Source organism: Pleuronectes platessa, chromosome 17 (assembly GCF_947347685.1).
Source record: "Pleuronectes platessa chromosome 17, fPlePla1.1, whole genome shotgun sequence".
NCBI lineage: Eukaryota > Metazoa > Chordata > Actinopteri > Pleuronectiformes > Pleuronectidae > Pleuronectes > Pleuronectes platessa.
In genome coordinates, this window is record NC_070642.1 from 16301742 (window position 1) to 16327383 (window position 25642).

The 25642-nt window shown below is 43.8% G+C and overlaps 1 protein-coding gene across 1 annotated transcript in view; it reads right to left on the reverse strand.

Moving 5' to 3' along the window:
* The window catches only part of syne1a (spectrin repeat containing, nuclear envelope 1a), a 121221-nt gene that overhangs the window by 74439 nt on the left and 21140 nt on the right, over nt 1-25642 (reverse strand). Inside the window, exons 4-41 of the mRNA XM_053445893.1 lie at nt 25440-25523; nt 23327-23419; nt 22280-22452; nt 21975-22171; nt 21011-21123; nt 18490-18597; nt 18051-18188; nt 17724-17888; nt 17519-17631; nt 17223-17391; nt 16924-17020; nt 14546-14751; nt 13924-14088; nt 13610-13762; nt 12937-13080; nt 12629-12805; nt 11844-12002; nt 11434-11598; nt 11150-11284; nt 10710-10871; nt 10371-10579; nt 10168-10276; nt 9889-10053; nt 9635-9808; nt 9221-9385; nt 8665-8805; nt 8405-8562; nt 7882-8038; nt 6935-7162; nt 6687-6785; nt 6374-6561; nt 3632-3755; nt 3331-3497; nt 3071-3224; nt 2278-2933; nt 1829-2008; nt 1057-1210; nt 422-580 (exon numbers count right to left, since the gene is read on the reverse strand). Coding sequence (XP_053301868.1) covers nt 422-580; nt 1057-1210; nt 1829-2008; nt 2278-2933; nt 3071-3224; nt 3331-3497; nt 3632-3755; nt 6374-6561; nt 6687-6785; nt 6935-7162; nt 7882-8038; nt 8405-8562; nt 8665-8805; nt 9221-9385; nt 9635-9808; nt 9889-10053; nt 10168-10276; nt 10371-10579; nt 10710-10871; nt 11150-11284; nt 11434-11598; nt 11844-12002; nt 12629-12805; nt 12937-13080; nt 13610-13762; nt 13924-14088; nt 14546-14751; nt 16924-17020; nt 17223-17391; nt 17519-17631; nt 17724-17888; nt 18051-18188; nt 18490-18597; nt 21011-21123; nt 21975-22171; nt 22280-22452; nt 23327-23419; nt 25440-25523 — 6303 coding nt within the window. The remainder of the gene's footprint in view (nt 1-421; nt 581-1056; nt 1211-1828; nt 2009-2277; nt 2934-3070; nt 3225-3330; nt 3498-3631; nt 3756-6373; nt 6562-6686; nt 6786-6934; nt 7163-7881; nt 8039-8404; nt 8563-8664; nt 8806-9220; nt 9386-9634; nt 9809-9888; nt 10054-10167; nt 10277-10370; nt 10580-10709; nt 10872-11149; nt 11285-11433; nt 11599-11843; nt 12003-12628; nt 12806-12936; nt 13081-13609; nt 13763-13923; nt 14089-14545; nt 14752-16923; nt 17021-17222; nt 17392-17518; nt 17632-17723; nt 17889-18050; nt 18189-18489; nt 18598-21010; nt 21124-21974; nt 22172-22279; nt 22453-23326; nt 23420-25439; nt 25524-25642) is intronic.

A 25642-nucleotide genomic window follows, 5' to 3' on the forward strand; every position in this document is an offset into this window, starting at 1 on the left:
GACAGCTGAGCCGCTAACTAAATCCCACAAGAGGAGAAAATTGAAAAAAAAAAGAAGAAGGGAAACCGACAGAAATAAATATCATTAAAACAGGAAGTGTTTGGCAGAGCTGTCCTGTAGATGTCATAATTTAGTTGTTGTTTTTTAAGTCAGAAAAACAATGGCCCCAATCTCTTCATACGCTTCCTAGTTGTTTTTATTCTTAGGCTCCGGAATTGGGCAAAATAATATTGACAGTTATTGAAAAATTCATGGAGTGTCACGCGTCCAAGATGAGGACGATTCATTAATGTCACAAAATCTCCCAATAGCTCTTGGGTATGAATGCATCAAACAGTTGTCTAGATAAAAAACAGATGAGTGATTTCTTCAGTCGAGGCCAAGTTATTAAAAATAGCTGCATGGTACAAACGCTGCTCACCTCCAACCACTGGTTTCTTAACGTCTCCATGTCTCTCTGGATGCAGCACGGGTCAGAGGTGGGGACCTTCTCCAGCTCTCTCTGCAGGTCTTCAGCTGAACTGATGAGCTGGTCCATGTCCTCCTGCTTCTCTCTGAGCTCGGCTTGGACTGCCTCGTGCTGGAGGGACAACAAAGATGAGGGCAGAGGGAATGACGACAGACCACCACTAGAGGGAGAGTTGCTGCACTGACCAGAAGGAGAATGTGACTATGTTTAAGCTCTGAGAGATTGATAAAATGGGATAAAGCACCCTGATAATGCAGAATTACAAAGTGCATTGATTAAAGAAAATAAATAGCTGTTGCCCTGCTAATAATATCCAACTCTGCTAATTTGAAATCAAGAATTAACTGTTTTTAGCTAAGTAAACCATATAAAACACATTGAAATATAAAAAAAATATTTTAACACAGCTGAAACCAGTTTTTTTTTTTATAGATGTACTGTATACATGCTAAATACAGTAATTTGAACTGTGTAACCATGGCACATTACTATATGTGACATAATGAATGGTAGCTACACATTCTGTTTAGCTGCTTCTGTCAATCAATCCTTTTCTAAAGTTTTTCAAAATACTAAAAGATTCTGACCCGTGTGAAAGTCCACTTGGCCTCCTGGGCGTTGTGGTTGTGGTCGGGCAGATTGTGAGCAACACTCTGAGCGTTCTCCACAACAGTGCTGAGGAGGGACTTCAGCTGGTGGAACTGACGGAGAAGATCCACCACAACTCCACTCTGCTCCTGACTGCATGAGAAAGAAATCATCCCCGTCAGTCGTTGAAACACCAGAGACTTTGGAACAGCTGTTGATCTGTACTGTTTCCATGTTGTGCGCAAATTTTTACAAATCCATGTCAGTAACATTTATATGTATTTTGCAATATTCTGCAGTTCTAACTCTGTGGTGACCTCCCCATGATGCAGACTGGTAGCAGGAAACAGAGAAGTAACTAGACTAAAAACCTAGAAAGCACCAGAGAAAAGCTTTTTGATGTGGCACTTAAAAAGAGAAACTTGGCGTTCAGAGGAGGGATTATAAAAGAGAGAGCGAATGATGGCGAGGACAAAAATGAATCATCAATTCTGTGGCTCTTCCTCGTGGAGAGAACAGAAACAGGATACGGGACTGAGGCCTGTGATGAATGTGTGTCCTTGGACAAGTTGGTATTTGAAAAATATTGTGGAGGCTACGTAGCTGTTACATTTCCTCCACATAAAAAATAAACTGTGGAGATGTCTCTATGTTCCACAGTGTGAAATAACTCTGACTGCTTCTCTGCACTCTCTCCAACTGGATCAAATCCATACACGGCAAAGGATTTTAAACGAGGTGAAAAAAATCTGGGTTGTCTACTGTTTTTACCCGTTGGTGATCAGAGTCCAGACGTTCTCCCAGGCCGTCTTCACCAGGGCTACCTCCCTGAGAGCCTCCCCAGCCAGCTCAGTGTCTCTCTGGGCCAGCTGGCTTCCCTTCTCCTCTAACCACTGCTGGGAGTGCTGCAGGGACTGGAGCTCATCCTCCAGCTGGACGAAGAAACGCAGCCTGAGAGGAGCAGATGCAGGAGAAAACAATGAGGATCACTTACATGATTCCAAAATGATATATCTCGTTTTTCAGGAGATCAGATTTAAAAGAATCTGTCCATCTACACTTTGGCTTCATTTACACACAGTGTGTTCCTGGGGAGTTCAAATCTTTGATTTAAATCAGTCAAATGTAGCTCTTAATCCAAATTATATTAGTGAAGTTTTTCAACTGATCGTGATATTGGTTATAGAGGTCTTACAATATATGACTACTTATCTTCATACCTGTTTTGGAAGGCCTGCACAGAGCTCTCTCTGGGCCCCTCTTGTCTCACTTCATCCTCCAGTTTCTTCAAATTCGTCATCACCTCTTCCCTCCTCTCCCTGAAGGAACTCCACAGGGCCCCTAGAGCGTCTGCTTCACTCTGTCTCCACCCAACAACCCTCTGCACTTCCTCCAGAGCCATTGTGAGGGCCACAGCCTGTCCCCTGCAGGATGTCCTTCCTTGAGGACGGCTTGTGTCTCCGGATCCCCCCCACTCTGCCCCGCTCAGGTGCAGGTGTGCCTTGCTCAGCTGCCCGTCTAACCTGACAGCCTCGGCCTCAAGCCGAGCCACGTCTTTTGCCACTTCCCCTACTCCGTGATGCAGCTCGTCGGCCTTGGAGCGGTCCCAGCTGCCCCTGCCCTCCACGGCCTCATGGAGGCGGTGCACAACCTCTGCCGCCGTGCCATGCTTATCGATGAAAGTCTTTAACTCAGTGAGGCTCTCTTTACGGAGGAGTAGGAGACGCTGGGATTCTTTGAGGGGCTGTAAGCTGTCCTCCTTCCAGCCCTGGAGCTGCTGTTGGGCTCCTGGGGTGGAGGAGCGAAGCAGGGACGCCTCTCTTTGATGGAGCGTCTCTCTCAGCGATGCATACGCCTGTAGCTGCACCTCCTGCTCCTGCAACACGACAGTTAAATTAGACAAATTTGTAAGAGCTTTGATGGCGATCAATATAAACTTGCATACTGCAACTGTCCCTGTATACATAGTCTGTAAAGGACGTCACTGTGAACAGCTAATTGTCGATTCCTCACCTTCAGCGTTTTAATTGCAGCCTCGAGATCAGCGATATCAACCTGTGAAGAGCTTCTCAGCACAGACAGGAAGGTTTCACTCTTCTGATTCAAAGTCACCAACGCCTGATCGAACAACTCAAGCTGTGACAACTGCGACTCCAGCAACTCAAACCTAAAGGAGGAGCGGGGAGTTTAGAGGAAGAATATGACAGCAATTGTATATGTAGATGTATACGGTTGTTAATAATCTGTGTAATGAAATACAAAAGCAGAATTGCCTGTGTGATAAGCTGTCTTTCACCGAGGTGGATCTCTCCTGTAGCCGGGCGAGAACATCACTGATCTCCTGGACACGAGCTTCAGGGGCCGTGGGATACAGACACAGTCCAAGGTTCACGAGACCCTGGAGAAGAACCTCATAGGACTGGGTCTCTGCTTGCATTTCCTTGACCGGGGAATAAATATAAAAAAGTAATTCAACTATCATTGGTGAGGTAAAACAGAACTCAAAAGGGCTGACATAGTCGGAAATAGATTTACATGGGACAAAAATCAAATAAGAGTTCCTGGTGGATTTACCTGTACATTTTGTAGTTCATTCCTGATCTTGACTTTGTCTGCGGAGAGCAGGTCGGTGTCAGGACAACAAACAGACTCACACCTGTCCAGCCAGCTTTTCATGGACGAGTTCTCCTTCTCAAATCTGTAGTCAAAACGGTGACGTGTATTTAAATCAAAGAAAATCTATGCAGCACAGTAATTAGAATGAAGTGCATACATATTTAATTCAATAATAGATTGATATCATTAACAGATACCAGTAACCTACATACATCCACACCACACACACAGTTACACTGTCTTTAAGTAGTTTTTTTTATCTGACCAAGGCTCAGTATCACTGACAGGGTCATAATGGGACAAACGTACAGTGCCTTGCATAAGTATTCACCCCCCTTGGACTTTTTCCCATTATGTACTGTTACTAACTGGAATTCAAATAGACTTAAATAAACTTTTTCCCGTTTGATCAACAAAACATGCATAGTACTTTGAAGGTGCAAAATAAATTTTATTGTGACACAAACAATAATGAGAACAAAAAAGTTGACATCTGTTGGGTGCATAAGTATTCACCCCCCTGTGTCAATACTTGGTAGAACCCCCTTTCGCTGCAATTACAGCTGCAAGTCTTTTGGGGTATGTCTCTACCAGCTTTGCACATCTAGAGATGGAAAGGTTTGTCCATTCTTCTTGGCAAAAAAGATGAAGCTCAGTCAGATTGGATGGAGACCGTCTGTGAACCGCAATCTTCAAGTATTGCCATAGATTCTCTATTGGATTGAGGTCTGGGCTTTGACTGGGCCATTTTAAGACATTAACATTCTTTAATCCAAACCATTCCTTTGTAGCTCTGGCTGTATGTTTAGGGTCATTGTCCTGCTGGAAGATGAACCTCCGCCCCAGTCTCAAGTCTTTTGCAGACTGCATCAGATTTTCTTCAAGGATTTCCCTGTATTTGGCTCCATCCATCTTTCCCTCTATTCTGACCAGTTTCCCTGTACCTGCTGAAGAGAAGCATCCCCACAGCATGATGCTACCACCACCATGTTTCACTGTTGGGATGGTGTGCTCAGGGTGATGGGCAGTGTTGGGTTTTCGCCACACATAGCGTTTTGCATTGAGGCCAAAAAGTTCAATTTTGGTCTCATCTGACCAGAGCACCTTCTTCCACATGTTTGCTGTGTCTCCCACATGGCTTCTGGCAAACTCCAAACGGGATTTTTTATGGATCCCTTTCAACAATGGCTTTCTTCTTGCCACTCTTCCATAAAGGCCAGATTGGTGGAGTAGACGACTAATAGTTGTCCTGTGGACAGATTCTCCCACCTCAGCTGTGGATCTCTGCAACTCCTCCAGAGTAACCATGGGCCTCCTGGTTGCTTCTCTGATTAATTTTCTCCTTGTCCGACTCTTCAGTTTGGGTGGACGGCCTCCTCTTGGTAGGTTTGTGGTTGTGCCATATTCTTTCCATTTTCTTATGATGGATTTTATGGTGCTCAGAGAGATGTTCAAAGCTCTGGATATTTTTTTATAACCTAACCCTGCTTCATATTTCTCCACAACTTTATCCCTGACCTGTTTGGTGAGCTCCTTGGTCTTCATGATGCTGTTTGTTCAGTAATGATCTCCAACAAACTCTGAGTCCGTCACAGAACAGGTGTATTTATACTGAGATTAAATTGCAGACAGGTGGACCCTATTTACTAATTATGTGACTTGCAAATGTGACTTGTGAATGCAATTGGTCGCACCAGATCTTTGTTAGGGGTTTCACAGTAAAGGGGGTGAATACATATGCACTCAACACTTTTCAGATTTTTATTTGTAAATAATTGTGAAATCCATGTAATATTTCCCCCCACTTCCAAATGATGCACTATTTTGTGTTGGTCCATTACATAAACTCACGATGAAATAAATTTTAATCTGTGGTTATACCATGACAAAATGTAGAAAAGTCCAAAGGGGGTGAATACTTATGCAAGGCACTGTATCTCAGCACAGCACCCAGTGCTCTGAGTAATCCCTCATGCACCCACCTGCAGGGGGGGAGATGAGGTCGACCACAGAGAATCACAGAACCACACGTACACAAACAGACACACATAAACCCAGCAGCGGTAAAGGAACAGAAAAATAAATCTGACAATTCATTAAAAAGAAAATCACTGGATGAATAAATACTAAAAGACAGTTTCCACAGTGAATGGATTATTTTTTTCCTCCTGAATAATAAAATGAATAACAAAACAATTAAGGCAGTAAAAGTCTATTGTGTGAACAAAGACAATCATAACAAAAGCTTATTATTAGAGGAGAAATGCAATGGCTGACAGCGGGGAGGGACAAGCTGAGGCTGCTCGTCTACATCGCACACAGATCAGGGAATAAATCAGGGAATACAAGGAGAGTGGAGTCGGCAGAAAGAGCACATGAAAAATAAAAGGAAATATGTCAATGTTTATATGATCAGAAGAAAATCCAAGTGTGAGTACATTACAGGAAATAAACTCCTGCTGTCAGCTGAATGTTCAAAATGTTCCTTAGAAAGTATCTCTTTAATCTTCTCATAAAGAATAAACAGAGATATTTTTGGACAGAAAAACCAAAACGGACACTGCTGTGACTTTCTTATTCTGTTCTTATCTCTCAAAAGCTTTAAATTATGATTAAAGCCTGTCTTTTCAATTTGCCAGAACATTCAGCATGCAGCCAAGTAGGGAATATTGAGCTTACTCTACAAAACACACATATTACCTTTGCCACAGTGCTAGAAGGCTCTCTAGGAAAGCTTGCTTTTCGTCCGCCTTTTCCAGAAACTGTCCTCGTTGCTTCTGGAGGTTAGCCACCTCTTCCTCCAGCAGGCTGCCCTCTCCGAGCCTCTTCATGGCCGAACACAGAGCCATCAGCCGGGGCTTCAGCTGCTCGACGGCCTGGCAGACCTCCTGGAGGAAACAGAGACGTGTTTGTCTTCATCTCAGCAGAGGATGCTGGCAATCATTGTAACAACTTTATTTGTTCTCTTAAATGAAGATCCCTCCTGACAGGCTGTCTCTGTGGTTTGTCTCACCGTGTGACTCTGGAGGATTTTGTAGGTCTCAGATGATGATGAACAGTACGTCATCGGTCGGTCAAGCTTCTCTTCGATGTCGCTCATTGTTTTCTTGACCTGACAATGAAACAAAGTCTGTCGTTACTCAAAGATAAAAACACCAGCACTGTGAAATCTTTATTTCAATTTATATTCAAAGATGGATGAAGGCCCAAACAAGTGCCTAAAAGCATGTATGGCTTATAGCATTACATGTTTCAAAATACCTGCTCCAGGTTATCATTGTATCGCTGCCTGTAGGAGGCGCTCTGGTTGAGCTGTCCTCCCAGCTGCTCCACTCTCCCCTTCAGCTCTTCCCAGTAGCGCTTCATCTGGGTGAGTCGTGCCCGGAGACATCCAGCCTCTCCAGGGGTCACAAAGCGCGACAGGGCTTCGCAGTCGGCATCCATGTGGGCCAGGGCTGCCCTCCTCTCCTCTAAACCCTTCCCCACCTCCTGGAGGGATGAGGAAACATGTTAATGGGCAAACGTTTGTAAAATAAATACAATAAACAAAGTGTAACAGGAGATAGAGGATAAAAATAACTTCATACAAATATTTCTAGACTCTTTATTACCCTTTTGAAGACATTCCTCAATAAATAATTTATGTGGTAGGTTGTCAGGTTCATGGAGGTCTAGGAAATTGAAAGTGCAAAAGCTGGGTAGAGATGAAAAAACTGACTGCTCTGTTTCTGGAGGCAAGTGTTTTCAAACTCTTGACGAATCAAATGGCTGCCTCAGGATTTTGCAAAGTCCCGTTAGCCCAAATTCTTGTGATCCGATTTTCTCCAGATCTCTGAGAGATTGACAGGGCCAAAGTCTGGATGGGCACGATTAGACTTTCTTCAATATGATCAATTTACTTTTTTATATCAAAGTCTTTTTCTGCAACATTGACCCAATTTCCCCTCAGGGTTAGATTAAAAAAATGTAATCTTATTTCATCTTAATCTTAATAACCCGGAGGCCACACTGATACTGTACGCTACAGACACGAGGCCAAACAGCAATTTGAACTCATGATGCATATGTGTTTGTAAATATCACGGGATTATTGAAGTGTGCAGTCGGTATTAGAGCAGAGACTTGACTTGCCTCTGACGGACTGATGGGGAATTAGAAAAACAAGTCACAGAATAAATTGCTTTACTTAAAGGAGAATCGTGGCATACCTCCACTGCACTGATGTTTTTATCTAAAGGATCCAAGGAGGATGTGGTGCTGATGACCTCCAGCTCCTTCTCCTTCTCATTGATCCAGGAGGAAAGAGTCTCTGATTGGCTGCTGAAGCGTTCCCACCACACACACATCATCTCCAGCTGGACAACACTGGAATAAACAAGATTCGTCAAAGACATTGCATGCATGTCGAGGTCATTAGGAAAAGAACGAGGACAAGTAAACACACATTGACACATGATTGCAAACAGCAGGTCAAACACCACAGAGACACAAAGTGACTTACTATGCTCTTTGCATAGGCCTATTCAATGTAATGGATTATCATGAATCATATGACAAATCTACAATTTTGCTGAAATAATTCAAACCCTGTTTACAAATGATAAAAATATGATTTTCGTATTGTGAAAGTGCCTATTGAATATGTCTAGAATATGACTTTAGTTTGAGAAAGTTACAGAAGACTCAATTCAAACCAAGTCTCTCGGGTAAGGATGAGACAGTTCAGCTTACTTCTTGTTGAGATGGTCTTGAACTTGTGCAACTGCTTCTCTGGTGGACTGGGCCTGCTGGAGAAGAGTCTGGTTCTTTGGACCAAGCTCAATATCTGCTGCCGTCTCTGAGAGGAGATCTGCTCTCACGCAACACTCCTCAACCGGCGTGAAGAGCTCCTATACACATGAAAAGGAGCCGGTATCTTGTTGAGGCATTTGCACAGTACATAGGTGTACAGTATACTGTTTGTGTGAAAGCAGAAACAATCCCACACACACCTTATTGCGTTCCAGTTCAGTTCTCAGGCTGTCCAAGCTGTTGAAAACCAGTTCCCTGTGCAGCTCATTGCTTGTGTTGCTGATAAACCTGCCAATAATTTCTCTCTCTGCTTCGAAATGCTGCCAGGAGCTGAGTGTGGCCTTGAGGTGAGGAGAGAAACCACAATATTATACTTTAATGCTTTGAATGTTAGTTTACAGGGGAAAGAATGAACAATCATCAAGCCCTCTTTGTGTTATTATAAAAAAAAGGGGTATCGTGGTTCAATCTCAAATTAAATGTCTGCTTACTGACACTGTAAAAGCTTGAAAGTGTAAATGATTGCTGGTGTTTTATGGTGCTTTCCACTCCATGCACTCCAGGCAATCTGTGGTCCCTGATCAATTTTGAGGGACTGATAAATTGTATAAACGAATTTGAAGGACCAAACGAAATTAACACACCACAAAACAATTGATGTTCAGTTACGGCTGGATGTGGACGGATCAATGATCGAAGCTGGGGTTGTGTGGCTGATCGATGACACTTGAACAGTGCACACTGATGTGAGTCTACCTGCAGGTTGTGGTCCTTTGCTCCGGCTTTGCGGTCCACCTCTCCAAAGGCTCCCTCCAGCTCCCGTAGAGAGGGAGTGAGTGCCTCCCCTTTCTGCAGCTGGCGGCAGTGGGACACCAGGAGCTCTGCCTCTGTCCTGTTAGCCTGCAGGCGCCTCAGCTGTTGCTATAAAACACAAACAGACAGCAACACACGTCACATGGCATCATCTATTCCCAATACCTGGATCAGTCATCATTCAAACGAAACAACAAGGTGAAATTAAATTGTTTGCTTTCATTTTTAATTAGATACTTCACTATAAAATGCCTCATGAGGAAAAATAAACATTTCAATATGTAAATAAATGATATTTTAATACAGAATTTAATGAATTGCCATCTATAACGTCTCCGCCCACTCTCCTACACACACCTGGTGAATATGGTAAAGTTGTTTTGCCTCCTCCAGATCCTCAGCATCCAGGATCCTGCCGGTCTGCTCCTCCGCCTCCCTCCGTGCTCTCAGAACCTCCTCCAGAGCACCGCGCACCTCCTCCCTCAGCTCCTCATACTCAAACATGGCAGATCCCTCCTCATCCCACTGTGACTGAAGGAGGCAGGGGATCAGACAGAGGGATATCATTCGGAAAAACACAGGCGTAGACACATTTGTTAGACTCAGGATACCTGACGAAGTGAAGTAAAGAGCGCCCGCAGGTCAGTGGAGAGTTTAGCCAGGGCCGTTCTTTGTCTCTGCACCTCCAGGTCCGAGCTGACCTCAGACAGCCCAGCGAGGAGGCTTTTCAGCCACAATAAGCTCTCCTCTCTGGCATTTACTGCTTCCTGCAAAGCCTAAAAACAATACAAACACGAGAAACTGAATGCAGGTTGCAACTTGATTTGAGCTGTGCTGAATCATAACCTAATCTCAGCGCCCACAGCAGTGAACTCAGCTTGCTGGCTCACCTGAACAGCCACATCCACTTCCTCCTGATTGCTGGAATCCCTCGCCATCTCTCTCAGGAGCCTCACCTGCCTCCTCTGAGATGAGAGCCAATCAGAGAGTTCACAGAACCTGGGAAAAGGGAAGAGATTACTTTGAACCCCCTTCTGTGATTAATAAGACTTGCGCTGTGTTGCAGATGCTGTGAGGAGATACTGCTCTTTACCTCTCGTTCCACTCTTTCCATTTGTCAGGGTGCTGCTCCAGTTTCAGGTGGGTGTTTTTAATTTGCCCCGCGACCTTTTCGACAGCCTGTCTGGCGGAGTCTAGCGTTCGATAAGCCAGGTCGTTGTCAGGCAACTTGTGACACAGATCCTCCATGTTCCTAATCCTCTTCTCGCACAGAGTCAGAGGTTTGCGTTCCCTGAAGAAAGTCTGGAGATAAGAACGTAGGACATGTTGAACCTCGAGAGGCTCCGGAATCACCACGACAGAGACGTTAAGTGATTTGTATCTGTCTCTCACTCTTGGTTTAATCTGTTCTAAGTTTTTTTCCGGGACTCACTCTGTGTTCCCTGATCACTCGCTCGCTGGTGCAGGTGCCAGACAGGGCTCGCACTTCTCTGTCCAGCTCCGCTCTGCAGTCCTGGAGGATCACAGCCAGTCGACTGTGCTCCACCTCCACCTTCAGGCGCAGCAGGTGAGATGGCACTTCGCCCTGGATGTCCTGTGAACGAAACGGAGAAGACACAATGGAGACATGGAAGATAAGGCATGTTGTGTAATGTACTTACTATATCATTCCAGAAACTGTCAAGAGGGAAACTGCGAGTAAACACTTAGAGCTGGCATTTTAATCTAACTAGTTAAGGTTAATTGGAACCACAGAGGAGGAAACTCCATCAAAGCCAAGGGTCATCCTGGTTGAGTTAATGAAGCAACAGCAATGCGCCTCAGGACACCTGCAGTAATTAGTGAGTGTGTTAAGGCATGGTGACCCCTGACCTTCCAGTGTTTGTGCAGCCGGCGGACTGTTTCTTGCAGCCCCTGCTGTTCCTCCTGTGGCAGGATGTCAGTCAGCTCGTCACACGCCTTCAGGAACACGCTCAGCATGCGCTGATCCAGGTGGCCGAAAAAATCCTGCATTTACAAAAGCAAATTTTGAGTTTACATAAATAATCCATGAGAGTTTCCGTCTGTTTACTGCTCCGCTAAAATATACATTTAGGTAATAGTAATCCTACGCCCTGTGTACCTTCTCTATTTATAGAGGTTGCATGTTAGCTTACAGTGTGTTTCTTCAGTAGCTCCTCAGCATCTCCGGTCTCCCTCAAGCAGCCCTGAGCTCTCTTCAGCACTTTCTCCAGCTCTTCGTGGGATTCCTCAAACCTCCTCCTCAGGCAGTTGTTGGCCTCCTCCTGCCGTCTCCAGTCCCCGACCTCCTTCAACAAAGCCTAAGAGGAGCGGCAGGATGAAGCAGTGACTGCAACTGGTTCCTTGGGTATTATTGTTTAATTGGTGTATTTGTGTTACATGAAGCAATAGAATAACAAGTCACGTGAGGTGCTCTGTGCAGCGTTGCCTCCTGGAGGGGTTTGGATTTTCTTGTAATCTCATTAGTATTATCCCCGTTGTGTGTACAGTAATCACAATGTGGTATTCTGATCTGTTTAGTTCTACACGTGTGTTTGATGCTCACCTGTGCTGAGCTCTGTATTTCTGCCACTCTCTTCTGCAGCAGTGACAGGTCGAAGATCCGGAGCACCTTACTGTTGGAGAGCGTCCTGTGCAGGGTGTGGTGATTCCTCTCGATCACAGATTGACATCTTTTACAGTTTTGCTGCTGGTTCAGTAAATCCTAAAGAAATGTATGAAACAGCGCAGAAACAAATATGCATTGATAATAGTCTGCTTATATCCTTCAACTCTTTTAATAAATATCAGCTGATAACAGGTTGTAAAGGCAAAGATGAATATTCATGATGATCAGGAAAGATTTGAGCAGAGACAAAAAGCTTATTTACAATCATTCCTTTCGAATATAAAATTCAACACGTGAGACAAATCTTGAGATCAAGACAATTCCTCACTTTAATCAGAGGATCTGATTCACTTATTTGAAAGGGAAAATTTTCTAATAACTGATATATCCACCATGAGCTATATGATCATTCTGCAGCAAAACTAACTGGATGAACACGTCCAAAACTACAAAATTAACTAATGTGTCACCGATCACACCATCTTGATCAAAACATATGAGGTGTCTTATCTGTTTTTTGGTCCAATACCATACATTTTCTGGTCATATAGACAATGTTGTGCTGAGATGTAAAGCTATACAAAGCTATATAAAGGCAAAATCATTAGCATTAAAAAAAAACGTCAATCATAGCGTCGGACTCCCCAGGTTTAAGAGATGGATGCTGCCTGGTAACTGTTTATGTGAAATCTTTGCATTGTTATCACGTTATCAGGTCTGACCTGCCACTTTTGTTTGTGCTGGGCCTGCGCCTGTGAGTCCGGGTCTCTTGCAGCAGCAGTGATGCGACTGGCTCGCTCCAGGGCTTGGTAGAAAGCCGTGATGTGTTTCTCCATCTCCTCCAACAGGGGCAGAAGGACATGACACTCCCTCACTAGGGCGGGGCATCGCTCTCGCACCTGCAGAGAAAGAACACGAGCTACTGAGCAGTGACATAAAAGGTTTTATCAGGATATTTAAAAGGTCTTGTGTGTTGAGATGGATTTCATACCACTGTCCCTCTCAGGTTTTAGCCTCAAAGGGTGCGTACCTTGCTCAGCTGACTTTTGGCTGTTGTCATAGTGGCATTGACCCTGGCAGCCTCGTCCTGCGGTGCATCCTTGGCGAGGAGCTGAGCACTGCGGGCTGCCAACTTGTAATGTGTCTCCATGGCGACAACCTTTTGCTTGGTATTCTGAGATGAGACGTGGAACCAAGGGGTCAGCTTACACATGGTTCAATGTAATATCTGGGCATCCAAACTGCTTAAGGCAGTAAAAACTCAAAAACAGGTATTTTGCAGCTCTGACTACAGCACAGCATTGACATAAAACTTTCAATAACTCGTAAGTTAAAGAATGTGTGGTCACTCAAAAGTAAAAACAATTGGAAATGGGTTCTTTTTTGTCATCTCTGCATTATGCTGCTCAGGGTTAATCCAACCTTAACGGGAAATGGCTCCAGCCCCCTGTGACCCTCTGAGGATAAGTGGAATAGATGTTTCTGCATAATGTGTGAATGTGCTACAGGTGTTCCTAAATGTCAAGACATGCTGTGACGTCCAATTTGATCTCAGACCACTGCTTCATTACTGTACAAATGTTAATTAACTACTGATCTACCTCACTGTCAGGGATATGTTGAGCTGGGCAGCTGTCCCTGGTAATAAGTGTATATTGTGCTACACTTATGATGCTGATATTACAGCGGTTATTTACACTCACCTCCACGTCCTGTAGGAAGCCTCTGACATTGAGGAAAGACACTTGAACGGGGGCATTGAGTTTGATGTCTGCTGAGTCCAGCAGCACTTTCAGGGCCAACGCAGCCTTCAGGTGGTCTTTCCTCCACTTCTCCAACTCATCCTCTCTCGCGTACTGCAGCCAAAGAAAGAGTATACAGGAAGTCTATCAATGCCAAGCCATAACAAAAAAAATGTGTCCTGTGCTTTTTAAATCTAATACCATTTTACCTAATTCTGTGTTTTGTATCATTTACAGTATCTTATTAGTTGTTGTGTTTTTTTTTTGTTTGTTACCTGTTTGACTTTGAGGAAGAGGTCTCTCCACCGTCCATTCAACAGAAGCAGTTGCTGCTTGAGATCAAGCGACACGGTCTCATCACACGTTTCAATGAGGAAGTTCCCGGAGTCATTCATGGTTGAATGCTGATCCATCCAGTGGCTGAGATTCCTGAAAAACTCCTGGAAGACAGGCAGACACAAAGAAATGTAAGAGAAACAAAGAACAAAACAAAGACGCAGTGTCAAAGAAAGAAACAAAGACGGCTCATCAAAAAAAAAAAAAAAAAGAAACAAAGAAAGGGATTCATAGGAAGGACAATAAAGAACTGGGGTAATTAGCTGTCTGCTCCTGGGTGGGGATGTGAATCGGAGGTAACCATGGGAATGCGACAACTGGAACATCCTTAGTGGCTCGTTGTGAGTCAAGGAGATCATTTGATACATGAGTGGAGACTGCTAATAGAATTCCTACTTATGCAAACTGGATTCTTGAAACTGGGCTGACATGCATTTTATTTGCAATTTCTCTGAGGCACTCGAGTCCATTAGATTGATGCTTGTATGATGGGACTCTTAAAGATAAACACTCTGAAGTATATGATTGGGTTTTTCAGAATATCAAGAGTCACTCTCTCACCCTTTTAGTGTTTTCCGGCTGGCTCAGGGCTTCCTCCGCGTCCTCCAGCCAGGCCTGTAAGGAGGCCACCGTGGAGCTGTACCTCTCCCAGTTGGACAGCACCTCCTCCAGCATGCTCCTCACGCTGCGCAGCTCCATGGACAGACTCCTCCACTGGGTCACCACCTCCCGCATGAACCTGCGCACCCCCGCCTCGCCCTCCTCCACTGCAGGAGAGATACATCAACTTTAATGACAAAGACAGGGACAGTCAGTAAAAAACAGACCCACTGCTAGAACCAGTATTATCTCTGATTTACTTACTTCCTGCAGTTACTCCAGCTAAAATATGACTTATACACAGGTACAGGATATTGATCTTTACAGGATAATAATAAATTAATTGAAAGATAAGACCACTCATATTACATTACATGTCATTTAGCTGAGGCTTTTGTCCAAAGCAACTTACATTTTTATGTTTTACATTTCTGAGGAGTCATTTTAGGGGTTCAATATCTTGCCAAGGACACTTAGGCATGCAGATGGGAAAGAGTGGGATTCGAACCAGCAACCTTCTTGTTGCAGAACACCCGGTATATCCCCTAGGCTACCTCTTATGAGGTCAACCCATGATATCATGTAACCAACATTTGAGCATTTACAAATACTATAACATGATATTGTGGGCGCTGTTTGGGAAAAGTAACCAACCATGGAAACAACAGACAAATAGCCAACGGTTTGAGCCACATGTTTATGCACAACTCTCTGACCCTGAAAATCACTTCAAGCAGATGGATTCTATTTGCTTGTGTGTTTCATTTCCTCAGAGTGAGCTCTCCAGTCTCAGAAGTCCTGTACCACAAATTGCTGTCAGCCAGTGTGCAGCTGATAAATGAAGCCACCAAACACAAATAGCCATCCTCAATCAGAAGCAACAAGTGCAGTGGCCTTTTTTCCCTGTCCGTCCGTCCCTACTATTACCTCAAACTGAGCCTTTAAAAACATCCATATGTTCTCTTATGCAGCCACTCAGAGCCCATGGTGCTAACTACCTGCAGGGCTCCTCCCTGTGTGGCGGTGAGGGTGTGTTAAATTTGCTTGATCAGCCAATCGAGCCTCACGATGTGCTGATTTCTCGCCACATCTCACTTCCTCTGCTCTGCATACCCTACGGCGACACAACCCCGAAACCAAAAATCAAGCTCAGTTTGCGCCCAGAGACGCGCGGAAGTGGAGCAGCCCCCAACTAGCAAATGGGGTCGTATTCCCCACTGAGAGCTAAGAGTGGAGGAACCTCATTTAGCTGTAGCCTGCAGACTCCCCCCCCCGCCTCTACCACCAGGCTGTAAAACCAGACAGGAGCCTCACTGGTTACTGAGCTGTGGACAGCGGAAAATAAACTCTAGATGTAGCACACAATTGGGAAATATTTATACACTGTGGAGGTATCCAATCAGTTTCAGATGAATAACAACATTCAAAGCACAGAATGCAGTTAGTGTTGGCTAACAGGCAATATATATCTAACCCTCTACACCATCATCCAGCGTATACCGAGATATCCTGTGCATTTAATATTTCCTGATGTATGAGACCAGTGAGTGGAATGATCCCAATCGATGAGCAGCGCTGCTTTATTGCATTATTGGGACTTAATGCGATTTGGATGATATTCCATGATCCTTTAATCACAGGAGAGACTTTAAGCCAGAAAGAGAGAGAGAGTGAGGGAGTGAGAGAGCAGGGAAGACAAAGCAAAGGCCAAGGTCAGAACTAAACCTGTGGCCACAAGCCTCCATACATAGGGCCAGCTTAACCAGGTAAGCTCTTGGGTGCTGCTAATAAAAACACATACTGTATTTTTTCCCATGCAATGTCTGTATATTGCAGGTGTAGTGAAAGGTTTCAGGAGAAAGATGACTTCTAAGCCATAGGATATCAAAACCCAGTTAACAGCTGGATCACCAACTCCAAGCCTTTCCTTTATTTGTGAGATGTGGATATATTCTATAGCACTAATCGTTGTTGTAATGCCTCTTGACATCCGTCTTATAAAGAGCAGGGACAGTTCACCCTCAGTCAGTGTCCAAGAACGTCAGAGTGGATATCTCCATCAGTTACACAGCTTCCCGGCTCAGCCTTGGTTTTTACAGTTGCTGCAGATGATAAGAAGGGCCTATAATGCAATAAGTAATGGAGTGTGTACCCTCTTTCTGACCTGAACCTTGTGTGCAGTTTCTTATTGAGTAAAAGAGGACGACTGAACAATTAAGAGAGCAGTTATCCTAGTCAATAGGTGGATAAAGGTTAAAGGTACATTTAAGAGTTAACCTCAATGGTGGTTATTGTTAATATCACATGTTGAATTGACTATAAACATATGATCCTCTCACCTGAGCTGTCAGCTTTGACGTAGGCCTCTGTAGACTGCTTCAGGGACTGGAAGAACGCCTCGTAATTTTCAAAGAAACGTTGCTTCTCCACAAATGACTGATCAGAACAGAGATGAGAGAGATGTTAGGACAATAATGACAACAACATAATAATGGATATACAGCAATAAAACTAATTGACTATATAGCGGGTTTACTTAATAACAGTATGACTGGTATCTAATAATAAACCTATAATTAAACTTTCCAAACATTTCAGCAGATCTGGATGTAGTGAATTAATCAAAGTCTGAGCTTACGACATAGTTGTCGAGCATCAGTTCCACAGACTCCTGTCGCCCATATTTGATGATCCACGATTTGAGCTTGGTCTCGGCCAGAGAGAGGAAGGCCTGCATGTTGTGTTTGTTCTCCAGGAATTCCATCTTAGCCAAGTGGACGGTAGAGGATGTGGAGATAAAGTTTATCCTGAAAAAGACAAAGTTTACACAAGAATCAGACCTTCAGCTTATTCTGGGAAAAAAAGAAGTGAAATATAATATTCTGGGCTGTAATTGCCAGACTTCCAAGAGAGACTGGTGTGTGTCTTTCCCACCTCTCTGCCATGTCCTGGAGCTGGTCCGGGGGAACAGGGACTCCATCAACACTTCTGTCCTTATGAATCCTCTGGAAGACCTGCTGGTGACTCTTCAGACTCTTCAACACATCCTGCACAGCGTAAAGACAGAAAACATGAGCACACAGAACAACACACAGTCAGAACAAACGTTTTTTTCTGTATTTGATCACTCCAGGCTAACCTTGTGCTGCTCCAGAGCTCTGTGGACGGTCTTAGCCGTCACGTCGTGCGCTTGCTGGACGACGATCTCTTGTCGCAGGGCTCCTTCAGCCTCGTGCAGCCAGGCCCCCACCGTGTCCAGAGGAGCGGGGAGAGACCTGTCCAGCTGCAGATGCCAGTCCAGGAGCTGAAATGTAGGAAAAGAGTGTAAGCACATTCAATGCAGATGTAAACTGGTGATCCCAAACGGCAAAAGCACATCCGATGCACTGCCTTTGTGTCATAGTTGGTTTAAATTGATTAATAGTGAACAGAGGCCATGGTAAATGTCCACAGTTGCTTCTCTCACCCTGTTGGAGACCCTTTCCCAGGCTTGTTTGACCAGAGCCTGATCCACAGTCAGAATCCCGTCTCTCTGAGTGGACTGTAAAGCTCCGTCCACCAGCTTCCTCCTCATCTCCAACTGGACACGTAGACTCTTGAACAGCTGAGAACAAACATGAGATGAAATCAGTTCAGATTCATACAGATGAACGTTGTCCCTCTTTCAGACTCAGAAACAGGGATACCCCGCACGCTGTTGGATATGGAATGTGTCCCCAGGCTTGCTGGAATAAGCCAGATTGACTGACAGTATGACGGCTGCCGTCGGATTCCCACAGTGTAGTGCCACCGATTGAGCTTAATAAGAGCGTCTGTGCCCGTGTGTTTAAACAGCATGCACACACACACACGCACACACACACACACACACACACACACACACAGCCATGCACCCAGACACTAACCTGGTACTGTTGAGCGAGATTGCCCTCGGTCTCCTGAGTCTGTGTTACGTCTCTCTCCAGCTGGTCGAGCCACATCTTGAGCTCCCTCAGGCTCTTCCGCTGCTCTCGCTAGGAGGTGGAGGAGAGGAGGTGAGCGACATGTGGGAAGATGGATATGTTAAAGTGGGAAGGGGGATGGAAAAAAAACAAATAATGCAAGAAGACGAAGGGAGAAAGTAATTAACCAAAGTGATGTTTGAGGGTTTGATGAAAGGATGGAAGGAGGAAGAGGGTGAAGGAAGGGGCAGAGCATGTACTATTTAACACATTCTCCTAATCCTCTGTGTCTCCCTGTGGGACGAAATGTCAAAAAACCCAAAGCTGCCAAAAAAACCTCGGCTTACACTGGGTACTTTGTCTAAGACCCCCTGCTAACATTTCATTGGAGTTTAAATAACCATGACTTTAATGCTGTGCCACTCAAAAGCTTGTATGATCGTTTATTCAGTTTCAGCCTCTGTCTGCTCAGTTGTGTCACTTCCAATTGGCTCCTGTAAAAAGCTCATACTTTAAAAAAGATTAAGATGATTTTGACAGAAAGAAGTTTATTATTTGTCATATTGTACTCAACACCGGGCAGAGTTTTAGGGCCACTTAAAGGGACAGAAATTCTAGTATTTCAGGAATAAAGTCCAAATTTGATGAGATTAAAGTTAGTAATTTTGGGCCACAGGTCAGTCCAAATGAATGTGGAGCATCTTGTTAAATTATAGTTTAGTATATTTTTCACATATGTTTTAAGTATCCTTACTTTTAAATGTCTCTGTGGTTTTCTTGTCTATTCAGAAGAGAGAACCACGCAGACCTGGACGAAGTTGCTTCTTTTGCGGAGCAGGTTTGTTGTTGGTTATATCTCCCTGATATTCAAGGAGATTCTGCAGTTGCTCAAGAAACAATGAGATTGGTTCAAGATTTTGGATCCAGAATGAAAGGCACCATAGCAAGGACAGGTTCTCCTTGATATTTAACCCTAAATAATGTATTTTCTTTATTCTTCTAATATTATGGCTTTTATTTCAGGAAATTACTACTTTTTTCTCATGTAGTTACGACTTTTTCTCCAATAAAATTACAACTCTGCTTCAGAAATAACATGACTTTTTCTCAATTACGACATATTACATTATTATTTTATTCTCATAATCCCATATAATCTATCGTACATCAAAACTTCTAATAATAATTTTATAACCATAGATTCAGTTGCCTTTTTTTATTCAAAAAGAAAACACTTGTTTTTATGTGATAACACAACAGCCAACTGATCTTCTTTCAGTGAAAGAAAATATTCACGACAAACATTTGCACGTAAACAAGAACCGACAACATAGAGCAAAGCGGGTGTGAAACAAAGCCACCACAGAAAGCCTTATCAGCGCTGTGAGACACGATGTGACACAGGCAGGTGTGGTTAGCGCAGCTCTACATCTCAGCTTCTGACACTGTTAACCTTAAAAAGAGGCAAACTCTATTTGCAAGCTTTCCATCAAAGAGGCTGTATCAAAGCACACTGCTGCTGCCCTAGGCTTCCATTGTCATGCTAATGGAACCAGGAGCCATAGCAGTATAGTAGGAAACATTAATAAATGGTAATATCACATCTTGCTATACTGGACTTCCTTTTGTTATCATGGCACCGGAACCCTGCGGCAGGAATATCCCATCAGGTAAGATAGACAGCCAACATTAGCATACTGGCTCTATTTTGACATGGAGACAACAATGTTTAATCTCACCCATGCACTGTACAGCACACAGCTGTACTGTAATTCAATAGAGGAGCCACAAAAATAAGCGCTAATCAAATTTTTATGGAAACCATGAATGTGCATGGGTGCTAAGTGAATTGGGCTTTGGGGGGAAAAAATGGATGGAAAACCTGCCCCTGGGACCTTAAGTTACTATATAACCTACCTCTAACATTTCCTCTATATCGCGAGGAGCAAGACCGAGCTGCGGGGCCGAGGCCAGCAAAACAACCACAGGGAAGCAGTCACCACACAGACACAGCAGGAGGAGAAAGTCAAGGAGACACAGCAGGAGACAGAGAGAGAGGTACACAAAGAGGAGAGACAAATCAAGCAACACACAGCCAGACCCGAGTCACGTGACAAGTCAAATTATTATTACTTCTTTGAGTAGCAGAGCGGTGGACGCTACAGCATCGGGACATTTTTGAGTCCATTCAGTTTTAATTATGCATAATTCACATCCCTGCAAATGCAATGGGTTTTACTTTAACGGAACATGAGGGAAGCCTCTTCATCTTGCACTCACATAGGCTGAAGCAAGCAACAAACAATATTTGCAAGTAGCCAGCTGTGCAGATTTCACTAAAACACTAATAAGAAAAGAGAAAGTATCTTCTGTATACGTGTCACGGCTGTGGACTGGAACACTTGACTGACATTTAAAGAGAAAGACAGAACATTTAGGATGCAGACAGAGAGAAGACAGTGACTGACGTGAATCTGACAGTTACCTCTTCGTCTGGCAGGCTGTATGCGTCGCCCTGCTTCTGGTCAGGAGGATGCTTCAGGAACTGGGCTACATATGTCATAATGGATTTCTCATCCGGTTTGTCCACATCAACGTCTGATGAGGGAATGGAATAATTGCCATCAAAAGTCAAATCAAGATGAGGCAGCCTGATTCAAAATTCTGATGTAGAAGCTACAAAAATGATGAAATAGGGTGAAAATATACAAATATGTACTGTATATATACAAGGAATGGAAATAGAGAGAGCGTAGACGGTATTGAAATAAGTTGACAAATCCAAATGAAGAGACAAATTGAAATAGAACCAGATGTAGCTCAGACAAATAGAGAGGATGGAATATAATTCCTCTGATCGTTCTCAAACAAAATAATGGACGTTTGACTGACATATTTTATTGTGGAACAGCCGAGCGGCACCTTGAATGAAAACAAACCCTCGGCTCTTCCGATCGGTGTCCAGGTTTGCTTTGGAGGTTCCGCCACGCTGAATCTCATATTCTAATGGAGCCTAATTACCCTGATGTCAAGCTTGATTCGTCAGAGTTCATTCTGAGGGGCGGGCGTGAAGGAGCACAGATGGCACTTGGCACTGACACTGGGGTGCAAATATGATGCTCTGATAGATATCCACTATTCCATTACTGTATTCCAGAGAAAACCCCAGCTCTCTGTGATGAGAAGCTCCTGATGCATGGGGGGGTTATGTCTTATTCTTTGAGTAAAACATGGTTTACATTGTTTTCTACTAAATAGCATATGTGGGTTTTATAATTTCACAAAGGTCACATTGTTGCTTCATATCAAAGATCAGAGGAAAAAGGAAAAAGACAAATTAACTTGACTTAACCTGTGATGCTGCAAGTATGTGGTTGGCTGTGACCCAAGACCTGTTTAACTCAGTTTCCATCAACTTAATGAAGAGGTCTCTAGGAAATGTTGTTTACCTTCTGGGTCCAGAAGCTGTGGAATGCCCAACTCCGTTTCGGCCAATAAAAAGGCTTCCTGCAGGTTCTCACAGTTGGGCCTCCTCGATACACGCTCCATGTCCACGAGATTGGGCCGGAGGGAGTTGATGACCGCGAAGAATGCCAAACCTGTGCGCCAGCTGGGGCCAAAGTCCTTCACCTCCAGGCCCAAGCGTCTGGCCGAGACAAGAAGATCACAAGGTCACAGCGTGCAAAGAAAACACAATACCTACAGTACATAGACTACACAGTATTTGATTGCTGTTAAAAGGTAGGCCACATACTTGGTGGCTGTCTGCTGGACCCATCTCAGCAAGGCCTTCCTGGCTCCACCCTGAGGTGGGGGGGGTCTCCTTTTGACAGGCGGGCTGGATGTGTCGGTGCTGCTGGTGGAGCTGTCCAGTGAGGAGGTGCTGCTGGCCTGGAGAGCTGCGAGGCTACTGGTTAACTCCTCTATCTGTAGGGAACAGGATAATGGGACCAGTCAAGCCATCACATCTATTTACACTTTTGTTTACTGATAAAACTTAGTTTTTTGCATCTGACGTACTTCATTGATACACGGTGGCTAAAAATGTGAATCACTCAACTTGAAGTTTTCATCTGCTTTATTACTGGACTTTATGACCCTGCTTAGAAAACCTACTCCCCATTACTTAACTCATCGTGTTGTAGTCTTAGAAGAATAAAACCATTTGCTCTTCACTGGCCAGCTCAGTGTTTTTTGTTCACTGGGAAATGTTGCTTACCCATAAATATTGAATTCTGTACCTGGACCTACATAGAAGTACGATTAAATTGTAAAATAATGAAATATTTATCAACACCGACCCGACATAATATCAGCCATGTGTGCAAAAATAATCAAAATATGTGCATCTCTTGGGACAGCAGTCCCAGAATGTTTTATTAGACTTCTGCGTTGCCAGCTGGGCAGCTTTTCCAAGATGTATTTCTCTGCACGGTTGATCTATTTATAAGTTTCTCTGTTCACATCTAAGAAAAACCAATGACACGAATGTGAAACATCAATGATTAAATATATTTTAGAGCTTAGGACATTTGCTTCATTTAAAATCTTTAACTATTTCCGTTTTACGACATTAAACCGATCTAGTCTCTGGCATATTTCTTATAGGATTTAATTTGATATAGTTCCGTTTAGAGGTAGGACCATGCTGACTCTTTGTGTTGTAAATTTGGAGTCACAACATAAAACTTAGTCAGCACCAACTTTCTTCTGATAGAATCTTTAAAACAATGATATGGTGAATTATGCTCATTTCATTTGACAAATGGACCTTGTGTAAATTAACTGACGGTAATGTTACCTGGAAATAAAGGATGATGGTCCACACCAGCCCCAGTACGATCGATGGTCGTCCGTCAACAATGTCTGTGGAGTTGATGTTGACCAGCTTGATCTGCGTCACAATACAATATCCACGATTTCAATATCTCATAACAGGAACCAATCATTCCAGATTCCAGTCTATCCACTTAATCTTCACTATAATCTCATACATGGTGATTAAAAGACACATATTCCTCGCACATATGTTTACAATAAATTAACAACATGTGTATAATCCTCAGCACTACTGGATGAAGATATTCCTGACCCTAGCTATCCTAGGTCCTTTAGTGTAGGTGCAGTAACATGAAGAACACTGACCGGAGATCCTCTGTAGGCCGACTGGAGGGCAGATAAGAAAAAGAAGAAGAGAAAGTGAGACAGGGAGGACGGGAGGGGGGGGAGTGAGTGTGTGTGTTTAGACGCACTCTAGATGTGTGTGATTGAAGTGGTACGCCTCATTGACTGTGAGATGCCAGATAGCGTAGCACCTCTGAGGTGAGATAACTTGTTTGAGTGGCTGGCTGAGAGGCGAGATCTATCGCCACAACGCAGGCAACAGGGATTATAGCCAACAGAGATGGACAGACAGGGAAGCTGACAGAGAGCGAGGGAGGGAGGGAGAGATGAGCAAGAAATAAAAAGGTCTGTACCTTGTGATATGATGTGGTATTCTATATTATCACACAGAGGGTGATATTACTGCGCAGTGCCGCACAACAGGTCACCACATGGTCATACACGCCACCCGGCATTGGTTAACAAGCACGGAGGGAGAGAATGGGGGCGGGCGAGGGCAGTGTGAGATAGTGGCTGATTAGAATCCTCGCTATGTATGGTTTCATATTAGGAAACACAGCATGCTAACCTGGCAATTCAACATAGGGCTAGAATGGTTAGCAGAAATAATTGGAGTTTTGACTACCGTGCAACAGCAGGCAAAAGAAGACCATGCAGTTGTCGTTGTGCTATTCTGATGAGGGATCAATACGGCAGTGGGCCTGAGAGCTCAAGGTATTACAATTTTAAGAAAACACAAGTAAATATAAAAAAGATTATGAATCAAATACTGGTAACACAACAGCATTGTTTCCAGGGGACACTTACAAGTGATGGGACACGCTTGCGGTGGCCATGGTTTGTGACTGGATTTTAACATTGTGATAGCATGAGTCTGATTTTTTTTTGCAGATGTCAGCTTTTAACCTACCATTACTCTCGTGCTTATTATTAACCTGCCAACAAGTAATGTGATGAGTAATTGAGAAACAGGCGGACGTCATGTTACGCAACATGCCAACTTGAAATTGAAATTTTTGTTAATCGCAGCCTTTGGTGACATTGTAGTTGAGGGTTTCCGTGCAAACATTACAGGCTTTCAACAGCTCACAAATATGAATTATGAATTGGTAAACATGATTATGCCGACACGCACTAAACGCTTTCAATGAAATAGATACAAGAGATACACATATATCAGGTAAAAGGAGATTAAGCCTCGGAAGCAGAATGTAAATATGGTTTAGACATGCATCTGATTTGCACACAGCACATGTTTACATTTAATTTTCTACACATTCATATTTACACAGTGATACACACACACACACACAGACAGAGTGCCCACTGACGTCTCATCTCCAGACTACAGATTACTGGTGTAGGATTTACGGTTTTAACCCTGTCAGACGCCAAGAAGACAAATCAATGTCCCTTCAGACACCAGCTCATACTTATGGCTTTATTTATGTATATCCAGGGACGAGTCGGGTTAGGATGCAATTCTGCCACAGAAACTGATAAAGGAAGCTGTTAATTATAGATGGTATTTATCTAAGGGTAAGAGGAGAATGTACAAGAAGTGCGGTGTGAAACAATGGCCAGGAAGTATAGTGAATATCTTGATATCGAAATCAACAGAAATAGAACAAACGCTATCACAGTAAAAGAGGGAGCGGCGTGGAGGAAGGGGAAACAGGTTCCACAAGGTCAGGATTTCATGTTTGCACCCACAAGGCAGCAGCTGAGCAGGGAGAGCAGCAGCCGGGGTAAAAAGAAACAACATGAAAAGGGAGGCGCTGATATCTCACCTTCCTACCCTCAAGGAAGTTGAGAGCCGTGCCGATGTTGGCGACCCAGTGGATCCTCTTTATTTTCTTACCCTGCTCACATGGCTGGAAGGGAAATGGAGAACAATGAAGGTGGAGAGAAAGAAACAGAGACACGGAGGGGGGGGAAGAAACAGTGGTATTGAAAAGAGATTATTTATTTGTGTTAAATCTCACACATGAAT